Raw genomic sequence first — 9,916 nt, 5'->3', positions numbered from 1 at the left:
AGAGTGCAGCCCTCGAACAGAGTGCAGCCCTCGAACAGAGTGCAGCCTTCGCATGGAGTGTAGCCTTCGCATGGAGTGTAGCCTTTGCATGGAGTGTAGCCATTGCATGGAGTGTAGCCTTTGCATGGAGTGTAGCCATTGCATGGAGTGTAGCCTTTGCATGGAGTGTAGCCTTTGCATGGAGTGTAGCCTTTGCATGGAGTGTAGCCTTCGCATGGAGTGTAGCCTTCGCATGGAGTGTAGCCTTTGCATGGAGTGTAGCCTTCGCATGGAGTGTAGCCTTCGCATGGAGTGTAGCCTTCGCATGGTGTGTAGCCTTCGCATGGAGTGTAGCCTTCGCATGGAGTGTAGCCTTCGCATGGAGTGTAGCCTGCGCATGGAGTGCAGCCTTTGCATGGAGTGCAGCCTTCGCATGGAGTGCAGCCTTCGCATGGAGTGCAGCCTTAGCATGGAGTGCAGCCTTCGCATGGAGTGCAGCATTCGCATGGAGTGCAGCCTTCCCATGAAGTGCAACCATCGCACTGTGTGCAGCCTTCGAACGGAGTGCAGCGTTCGCAAGAAGTGCAGCCAACGTAAGGAGCACAGCCTTTGCACAGAGTGCATTCTTTGCACAGGATGCAGCGTATGCACGGGGTGCAGCCTTCGAATGAAATGCAGTTTTCGCATGGAGTGCAGCCTTTGGATGGAGTGCAACCGTTGCTCGGAGTGCAACCTTCGCACGGAGTACAATCCTTGCTCAGAGTGCAACCTTTGCTCGGAGTGCAACCTTTGCTCGGAGTGCAACCTTCGCTCGGAGTGCAGCCTTCGCTTGGAGTGCACCCTTTTCTCGGAGTGCTGCCTTCGCAAGGCGTGCAGCCTTCACAAGGAGTGCAGCCTTTGCAAGGAGTGCAGCCTTCGCAAGGAGTGCAGCCTTCGCAAGGAGTGCAGCCTTCGCAAGGTGTGCAGCCTTTGCAAGGAGTCCAGCCTTTGCAAGGAGTGCAGCCTTCGCAAGGTGTGCTGTCCACGCAAGCCTTGCTGTCCTCGCAAGCCGTGCTGTCCTCACAAGCTTTGCAGTCCTCACAAGCTTTGCTGTCCTCGCAAGCTTTCCTGTCCTCGCAAGCTGTGCCGTCCTCGCAAGCTGAGCCCTCCTCGCAAGCTGTGCTGTCCTCGCAAGCCGTGCTGTCCTCGCAAGCTATGCTGTCCTCGCAAGCTGTGCTGTCCTCGCAAGCTGTGCTGTCCTCGCAAGCCGTGCTGTTCTCGCAAGCCGTGCTGTCCTCACAACCTGTGCTGTCCACGCAAGCTGTGCTGTCCCCGCAACCTGTGTTGTCCTCGCAAGCTGTGCTGTCCTCGCAAGCTGTGTGTCCTCGCAAGCTGTGCCGTCTTTGTAAGCTGTGCCGTCCTCGCAAGCTGTGCCGTCCTCGCAAGCTGTGCTGTCCTCGCAAGCTGTGCTGTCCTCGCAAGCTGTGCTGACCTCGCAAGCTGAGCTATCCTCGCAAGCTGTGCTCTCCTCGCAAGCTGTGCTGTCCTCGCAAGCTGTGCTGTCCTCGCAAGGTGTGCTGCCCTCGCAAGGTGTGCTGACCTAGCAAGCTGTGCTGTCCTCGCAACCTGTGCTGTCCTCGCAAGCTGTGCTGTCCTCGCAAGTTGTGCTGTCCTCGCAAGCTATGCTGTCCTCGCAAGCTGTGCTGTCCTCGCAAGCTGTGCTGTCCTCGCAAGCTGTGCTGTCCTCGCAAGCTGTGCTGAGCTCGCAAGCTGTGCTGTCCCCGCAAGCTATGCTGTCCTCGCAAGCTGTGCTGTCCTCGCAAGCTGTGCTGTCCTCGCAAGCCGTGCTGTCCTCGCAAGCCGTGCTGTCCTCGCAACCTGTGCTGTCAACGCAAGCTGTGCTGTCCCCGCAACCTGTGTTGTCCTCGCAAGCTGTGCTGTCCTCGCAAGCTGTGCTGTCCTCGCAAGCTGTGCCGTCTTTGTAAGCTGTGCCGTCCTCGCAAGCTGTGCCGTCCTCGCAAGCTGTGCTGTCCTCACAAGCTGTGCTGTCCTCGCAAGCTGTGCTGACCTCGCAAGCTGAGCTGTTCTCGCAAGCTGTGCTCTCCTCGCAAGCTGTGCTGTCCTCGCAAGCTGTGCTGCCCTCGCAAGGTGTGCTGCCCTCGCAAGGTGTGCTGACCTCGCAAGCTGTGCTGTCCTCGCAAGCTGTGCTGTCCTCGCAAGCTGTGCTGTCCTCGCAAGCTGTGCTGTCCTCGCAAGCTGTGCTGTCCTCGCTAGCTGTGCTGTCCTCGCAAGCTGTGCTGTCCTCGCAAGCTAAGCTGTCCTCGCAAGCTGTGCTGTCCTCGCAAGCTGTGCTGTCCTCGCAAGCTGTGCTGAGCTCGCAAGCTGTGCTGTCCTCGCAAGCTGTGCTGTCCTCGCAAGCTGTGCTGTCCTCGCAAGCTGTGCTGTCCTCGCAAGCTGTGCTGTCCTCGCAAGCTGTGCTGTCCTCACAAGCTTTGCTGTCCTCACAAGCTTTGCTGTCCTCACAAGCTTTGCTGTTCTCGCAAGTTGTGCTGCCTTCGCAAGTTGTGCTGTCCTCTCAAGTTGAGCTGTCCTCTCAAGTTGAGCTGTCCTCTACAGTTGAGCTGTCCTAAACAGATGGACTGTCCTCTCAAGTTGAGCTGTCCTCTCAGGTTGAGGTGTCCTCTCAGGTTGAGATTTCCTCTCAAGTTGGGCTGTACACTGAAGTTGAGCTGCCCTCTCAAGTTGAGCTGCCCTCTCAAGTTGAGCTGCCATCTCAAGTTGAGCTGCCCTCTCAAGTTGAGCTGCCCTCTCAAGTTGAGCTGCCCTCCCAAGTTGAGCTGTCCCCTCAAGTTGAGCTGTCCTCTTAAGATGAGCTGCCTTCTCTAGTTGAGCTGTCCTCTCAAGTTGAGCTGTCCCCTCAAGTTAAGCTGTCCTCTCAAGTTGAACTGTCCTCTCAAGTTGAGATGTCCTCTCAAGTTGACCTCTCCTTCAAGTTTAGCTGTCCTCTGATGTTGAGCTGTCCTCTTCAGATGAGCTGTCCTCGCTAGATGAGCTGTCCTCTCAAGTTGAGCTGCCCTTTCAAGTTGAGCTGTCCTCTCAATTTAAGCTGTCCTGTCAAGTTGAGCTGTCCTCTCAAGTTGAGCTGTCCTCTCAAGTTGAGCTGTCCTCTCAAGTTGAGCTGTCCTCTCAAGTTGAGCTGTCCTCGAAGGCCGTGCTGTCCTCGCAAGTTGTGCTGTCATCGCAAGCTGTGCTGTCCTCGAAAGCTGTGCTGTCCTCCCAAGCTGTGCTGTCCTCGCAAGCTGTGCTCTCCTCGCAAGCTGTGCTGTCCTCGCAAGCCGTGCTGTCCTTGCAAGCCGTGCTGTCCTCGCCAGGTGTGCTGTCCTCACAAGCCGTGCTGTCCTTGCAAGCCGTGCTGTCCTCGGAAGCCGTGCTGTCCACGCAAGCCTTGCTGTCCTCGCAAGCCGTGCTGTCCTCACAAGCTTTGCTGTCCTCACAAGCTTTGCTGTCCTCGCAAGCTTTCCTGTCCTTGTAAGTTGTGCTGTCCTCTCAAGTTGAGCTGTCCTCTCAGGTTGAGGTGTCCTCTCAGGTTGAGATTTCCTCTCAAGTTGAGCTGTACACTGAAGTTGAGCTGCCCTCTCAAGTTGAGCTGCCCTCTCAAGTTGAGCTGCCCTCTCAAGTTGAGCTGCCCTCTCTAGTTGAGCTGCCCTCTGAAGCTGAGCAGCCCTCTCAAGTTGAGCAGTCCTCTCAAGTTTTGCTGTCCTCTGAAGTTGAGCTGTCCTCTCAAGTTGAGCTGTCCTCTCAATTTCAGCTGTCCTCTCAAGTTGAGCTGTCCTCGCAAGCTGTGATGTCCTTGCAAGCTGTGCCATCCTCGCAAGCTGTGCCATCCTCACAAGCTGTGCTGTCCTCGCAAGCTGTCCTGTCCTCGCAAGCTATGCTGTCCTCGCAAGCTGTGCTGTCCTCGCAAGCTGTGCTGTCCTCGCAAGCCGTGCTGTCCTCGCAACCTGTGCTGTCCACGCAAGCTGTGCTGTCCCCGCAACCTGTGTTGTCCTCGCAAGCTGTGCTGTCCTCGCAAGCTGTGCTGTGCTCGCAAGCTGTGCCGTCTTTGTAAGCTGTGCCGTCCTCGCAAGCTGTGCCGTCCTCGCAAGCTGTGCTGTCCTCGCAAGCTGTGCTGTCCTCGCAAGCTGTGCTGTCCTCGCAAGCTGTGCTGTCCGCGTTAGCTGTGCTGTCCTCGCAAGCTGTGCTGTCCTCGCAAGCTGCGCTGTCCTCGCAAGCTGTACTGTCCTCGCAAGCTGTGCTGTCATCGCAAGCCTTGCTGTCCTCGCAAGCCGTGCTGTCCTCGCCGGCCGTGCTGTCTTCGCAAGCTTTGCTGTCTTCGCATGTTGTGCTTTCCTCTCAAGTAGTGCTGTCCTCTCAAGTTGAGCTGTCCTCTCAAGTTGAGCTGTCCTCTCAAGTTGAGCTGTCCTCTCAAGTTGAGCTGCCCTCTTATGTTGAGCTGTCCTCCAAAGCTGAGCTGTCCTCTCAAGTTGAGCTGTCCTCTCAAGTTGAGCTGTCCTCGCAAGCCGTGCTGTCCTCGCAAGTTGTGCTGTCATCGCAAGCTGTGCTGTCCTCGAAAGCTGTGCTGTCCTCCCAATTTGTGCTGTCCTCGCAAGCTGTGCTCTCCTCGCAAGCTGTGCTGTCCTCGCGAGCCGTGCTGTCCTTGCGACTTTTGCTGTCCTCGCAAGCTTTGCTGTCCTCGCAAGCTTTGCTGTCCTCGCGACCTTTGCTGTTCTTGCAAGTTGTGCAGTCCTCGCAAGTTGTGCTGCCCTCTCAAGTTCAGCTGTCCTCACAAGTTGAGCTGCCCTCTCAAGTTGAGCTGCCCTCTCAAGTTGAGCTGCCCTCTCAAGTTGAGCTGCCCTCTTATGTTGAGCTGTCCTCCAAAGTTGAGCTGTCCTCTCAAGTTGAGCTGTCCTCTCAAGTAATGCTGTCCTCGCAACCTGTGCTGTCCACGCAAGCTGTGCTGTCCCCGCAACCTGTGTTGTCCTCGCAAGCTGTGCTGTCCTCGCAAGCTGTGCTGTCCTCGCAAGCTGTGCCGTCTTTGTAAGCTGTGCCGTCCTCGCAAGCTGTGCCGTCCTCGCAAGCTGTGCTGTCCTCGCAAGCTGTGCTGTCCTCGCATGCTGTGCTGACCTCGCAAGCTGAGCTGTCCTCGCAAGCTGTGCTCTCCTCGCAAGCTGTGCTGTCCTCGCAAGCTGTGCTGTCCTGGCAAGGTGTGCTGCCCTCGCAAGGTGTGCTGACCTCGCAAGCTGTGCTGTCCTCGCAAGCTGTGCTGTCCTCGCAAGCTGTGCTGTCCTCGCAAGTTGTCCTGTCCTCGCAAGCTGTGCTGTCCTCGCAAGCTGTGCTGTCCTCGCAAGCTGTGCTGTCCTCGCAAGCTGTGCTGTCCTCGCAAGCTGTGCTGAGCTCGCAAGCTGTGCTGTCCTCGCAAGCTGTGCTGTCCTCGCAAGCTGTGCTGTCCTCGCAAGCCGTGCTGTCCTTGCAAGCCGTGCTGTCCTCGCAACCTGTGCTGTCCACGCAAGCTGTGCTGTCCCCACAACCTGTGTTGTCCTCGCAAGCTGTGCTGTCCTCGCAAGCTGTGCTGTCCTCGCAAGCTGTGCCGTCTTTGTAAGCTGTGCCGTCCTCGCAAGCTGTGCCGCCCTCGCAAGCTGTGCTGTCCTCACAAGCTGTGCTGTCCTCGCAAGCTGTGCTGACCTCGCAAGCTGAGCTGTTCTCACAAGCTGTGCTCTCCTCGCAAGCTGTGCTGTCCTCGCAAGCTATGCTGTCCTCGCAAGGTGTGCTGCCCTCGCAAGGTGTGCTGACCTCGCAAGCTGTGCTGTCCTCTCAAGCTGTGCTGTCTCCGCAAGCTGTGCTGTCCTCGCAAGCTGTGCTGTCCTCGCAAGCTGTGCTGTCCTCGCTAACTGTGCTGTCCTCGCAAGCTGTGCTGTCCTCACAAGCTGTGCTGTCCTCGCAAGCTGTGCTGTCCTCACAAGCTTTGCTGTCCTCACAAGCTTTGCTGTCCTCACAAGCTTTGCTGTCCTCGCAAGCTTTGCTGTCCTCGCAAGTTGTGCTGCCTTCGCAAGTTGTGCTGTCCTCTCAAGTTGAGCTGTCCTCTCAAGTTGAGCTGTCCTCTACAGTTGAGCTGTCCTATACAGATGGACTGTCCTCTCAAGTTGAGCTGTCCTCTCAGGTTGAGGTGTCCTCTCAGGTTGAGATTTCCTCTCAAGTTGGGCTGTACACTGAAGTTGAGCTGCCCTCTCAAGTTGAGCTGCCCTCTCAAGTTGAGCTGCCATCTCAAGTTGAGCTGCCCTCTCAAGTTGAGCTGTCCTCTCAAGTTGTGCTGTCCTCTCAAGTTGAGCTATCCTCTCAAGTTGAGCTATCCTCTCAAGTTGAGCTATCCTCTCAAGTTGAGCTATCCTCTCAAGTTGAGCTATCCTCTCAAGTTGAGCTATCCTCTCAAGTTAAGCTATCCACTCAAGTTGAGCTATCCTCTCAAGTTGAGCTGTCCTCGCAAGCTGTGCTGTCCTCGCAAGCTGTGCTGTCCTCTCAAGTTGTGCTGTCCTCTCAAGTTGAGCTGTCCTCGCAAGCTGTGCTGTCCTCGCAAGCTGTGCTGTCCTCGCAAGCTGTGCTGTCCTCGCAAGCTGTGTTGTTCTCGCAACTTTTACTGTCCCCACAAGGTGTGCTTCCCTCGCAAGGTGTGCTGTCCTTGCAATGTGTGCTGTGCTGTCCTCAAAGTATGCTGTGTTCACAAGGTCACATACACTAACTACGTGTTCTGTCATTGTGAGGATTGCAAAAGCATCTGTTACTCAACTTGCAAGAGTTACCTTGCATGGAGAAGTGACTGCTTACCCAACACTTACTCTGTACATTAGAGATACTGTGCATGCAAGAGTTGCAGCACACACTATTCATGTTCTATCAGGTAAAACCGCTGAATGTGAAGTTCTTCCTATTCATTTTAGTGTATCTGTACATGCAAGTGTTACTATATACATTAAGGTTGCTGCAAATGAAACAGTTACTGAACGTACTAGAGTAATGGCATCCACTAGGTTAATCAAAAAGTTTGTTGTCCTCGCAAGCTGTGCTGTCCTTGCAACCTGTGCTGTCCTCGCAAGCTGTGCTGTCCTCTCAAGCTGTGCTGTCCTTTCAAGCTGTGCTGTCCTCGCAAGTTGTGCTGTACTCGCAACTTGTGCAGTACTGTCAACTTGTGCTGTCCTCACAAGTTGTGCTGTACTCGCAACTTGTGCAGCACTGTCAACTTGTGCTGTCCTCACAAGTTGTGCTGTCCTCGCAAATTGCGCTGTCCCCACAAATTGTGCTGTCCCCGCAAGGTGTGCTTCCCACACAAGGTGTGCTGTCCTTGCAATGTGTGCTGTGCTGTCATCAAAAAGTATGCTGTGTTCACAAGGTCAGATACACTAACTACATGTTCTGTCATTGTGAGGATTGCCGGTGTCAATATCTGTGCCGTCAATGTAAGCTGTACTGTCCTCACAGATTTTGCACTCATCATAAGGTGAGCAGGAATGGCATGGCACAATATGCACTTATCAGAAAATGTGTTTTTCCTCCCAACATGTTGTACCTTAATATGGTGTTCTGTCCTCGCTTCTTTAACGGTCCTGAAAATATTTGCTGTTCTCATAAGATACGCCGTCCTCAAAAAGTATGCTGCTGCACAAGGTGTGTTGTCCTCGAAAGATGTCCTTTCCTTGCGGGCTGTTTTGTCCTTGCAAGGGGTGTGCATTCTGTGCAAGGTGAGCTGTCCTCACTGGTTGTGCTGTCCATGAAAATTATTCTGCCCCCCACATGGTGAGCTGTACTGCCAACATGTGCTAACCTCATAATGAGTGCAGCAATCAGAAGGCATGCAGTCATTGGAACACATAATTTTTCACAAAATATGCCATCTTCATATATTGTCCTATCCCCACACAGTGTACTAACATTACAAGGCATTCTCTCCTCATGGGGTAAGCCTCCCTTATAAAATGTCCTCTCATTCCAACATGTGCTCTCCCTTTAAGGTGTGCGGACTGCCTAAAGTGAGCTGTCCCCTGCATATCTGCCATCTTCTTAACACTTGATGTACTCAGTAGGTGTGCAATTTTATTGGTGTCTTGTGTTCTGAAGGTGTCTTTGCAGGGCGAGCTGTCTTCACAAGGCATCCTAACTTCACAGGTGTGCAGTCTTCACTAAGTGTGCAGTGCTTGTGAGGTGTGCTGTCCCTGCATGGTGTGCCATCCTCACATGGTGTGCCATCTTCGAATGATGTGCCATCCTCGAATGGTGTGCCGTCCTCGAATGGTGTGCCGTCCTCGAATGGTGTGCCGTCCTCGAATGGTGTGTCGTCCTCGAATGGTGTGCCGTCCTCGAATGGAGTGCCGTCCTCGAATGGTGTGCCGTCCTCGCTTGGTGTGCCGTCCTCGCTTGGTGTGCCGTCCTCGCAAGGTGTGCCGTCCTCGCAAGGTGTGCCGTCCTCGCAAGGTGTGCCGTCCTCGCAAGGTGTGCCGTCCTCGCAAGGTGTGCCGTCCTCGCAAGGTGTGCCGTCCTCGCAAGCTGTGCCGTCCGCGCAAGGTGTGCCGTCCGCGCAAGGTGTGCCGTCCGCGCAAGGTGTGCCGTCCGCGCAAGGTGTGCCGTCCGCGCAAGGTGTGCCGTCCGCGCAAGGTGTGCCGTCCGCGCAAGGTGTGCCGTCCTCGCTTGGTGTGCCGTCCTCGCTTGGTGTGCCGTCCTCGCTTGGTGTGCCGTCCTCGCTTGGTGTGCCGTCCTCGCTTGGTGTGCCGTCCTCGCAAGGTGTGCCGTCCTCGCAAGGTGTGCCGTCCTCGCTTGGTGTGCCGTCCTCGCTTGGTGTGCCGTCCTCGCTTGGTGTGCCGTCCTCGCTTGGTGTGCCGTCCTCGCTTGGTGTGCCGTCCTCGCTTGGTGTGCCGTCCTCGCTTGGTGTGCCGTCCTCGCTTGGTGTGCCGTCTTCGCGAGGTGTGCCATCCTTGCAAGCTGTGCTGTACTCACATACAATGCATGACAAGCCCACCTTGCAGAGCAAGCTGAGCTCACATTGTGTGGTTCTACCATCCCAAGATGTTCTGTCCTCACATAATGCGCTGTCCTCAGTAGGGATGCTGCCCTCAAAAGGAGTGGTGTCCACGCTTCACGTTCTGTCCTTCAATAGAGTCACTTCCTAATAGTATGTGCCATCTCCCATCAGTGTAGTCTCTCACAATCTGTACTGTCTTTCGAATGTGTGTTGCCACTGGTAGCTGTGCTTCCCTTTCATGGTGAGCTGTGAGGTGCGCTGACAAGTGCGACTGATATCAGAATGTATGCTCCTCTACCTGTAGCAACATGTCTCTTTCTTAAATTAACTTCCTCACAATCTGGGATTATTTCATTAAGAGAGTTATCGCACAAGGTGTACTGCCTACACGTCATGATGCTTGGACATGGTTTGCAGTCCTTACACTGCATGACGTCCACAAAGATCTTCTCACTTAATAGGAGTGATGAAATCAGACTATGCAGTAATAACAGTGTGTAAAGACTTTGCAAGGTGTGCAGAATTTTTAAGGAGTGCAGCCCTTGCAAAGAGTGAGACTTTCAATGACTGTAGCCTTCTCAATGACTGCAACGTTCACATTGAGTGCAGCCTCCGCAGGGAGTGCAGCCTCCACATGGAGTGTAGTCTCTGCATGGAGTGCAGCCGTCACTAGGAGTACACATTTCGCAGAAAATGTAGCCTCCACACGGAGTACACCCTTCGCACAGAGTTCAGTCTTTGCATGCAGTGCAGCAGGTTTCACACAGAGTGCAGCCCTCGAACAGAGTGCAGCCCTCGAACAGAGTGCAGCCTTCGCATGGAGTGTAGCCTTCGCATGGAGTGTAGCCTTTGCATGGAGTGTAGCCATTGCATGGAGTGTAGCCTTTGCATGGAGTGTAGCCATTGCATGGAGTG

General features: G+C 54.8%; 2 protein-coding genes across 2 annotated transcripts; both read right to left on the bottom strand.

Annotated features, from left to right (window-relative positions):
• Positions 1-1,558: 1,558 nt before the first annotated feature.
• On the bottom strand, positions 1,559-2,730 carry LOC124592113 (prestalk protein-like). The gene is made up of 2 exons (XM_047131803.1): positions 2,676-2,730; positions 1,559-2,511 (listed from the first exon to the last, which is right to left on the bottom strand). Exons 1-2 carry the CDS (start codon positions 2,728-2,730, stop codon positions 1,559-1,561), a joined length of 1,008 nt encoding a protein of 335 aa, XP_046987759.1.
• A 2,178-nt stretch (positions 2,731-4,908) lies between these two features.
• Positions 4,909-9,396, bottom strand: LOC124592112. Its single transcript, XM_047131802.1, has 5 exons — positions 9,300-9,396; positions 8,145-8,961; positions 6,999-7,347; positions 5,991-6,250; positions 4,909-5,764 (listed from the first exon to the last, which is right to left on the bottom strand). Exons 1-5 carry the CDS (start codon positions 9,394-9,396, stop codon positions 4,909-4,911), a joined length of 2,379 nt encoding a protein of 792 aa, XP_046987758.1.
• Positions 9,397-9,916: the final 520 nt, after the last annotated feature.

This window comes from Schistocerca americana, unplaced genomic scaffold, assembly GCF_021461395.2.
Source record: "Schistocerca americana isolate TAMUIC-IGC-003095 unplaced genomic scaffold, iqSchAmer2.1 HiC_scaffold_906, whole genome shotgun sequence".
Classification (NCBI taxonomy): Eukaryota; Metazoa; Arthropoda; class Insecta; order Orthoptera; family Acrididae; genus Schistocerca; species Schistocerca americana.
This window is presented reverse-complemented; position numbering and strand designations above follow the sequence as displayed.

Coding starts and splice junctions, on each gene's coding strand:
- LOC124592112 (XM_047131802.1), bottom strand. CDS start 9,396: ATGACGTGTAGGCAGTACACCTTGTGCGATAACTCTCTTAATGAAATA. Junction 7,348..8,144: donor GAAGACTGCACACCTGTGAA/GTTAGGATGCCT, acceptor TTTTGATGACAG/CACAGCACACATTGCAAGGA. Junction 6,251..6,998: donor TAGTGGATGCCATTACTCTA/GTACGTTCAGTA, acceptor TTGAGATGGCAG/CTCAACTTGAGAGGGCAGCT.
- LOC124592113 (XM_047131803.1), bottom strand. CDS start 2,730: ATGGCAGCTCAACTTGAGAGGGCAGCTCAACTTGAGAGGGCAGCTCAA. Junction 2,512..2,675: donor GAGGGCAGCTCAACTTCAGT/GTACAGCCCAAC, acceptor CAACTTGCGAAG/GCAGCACAACTTGCGAGAAC.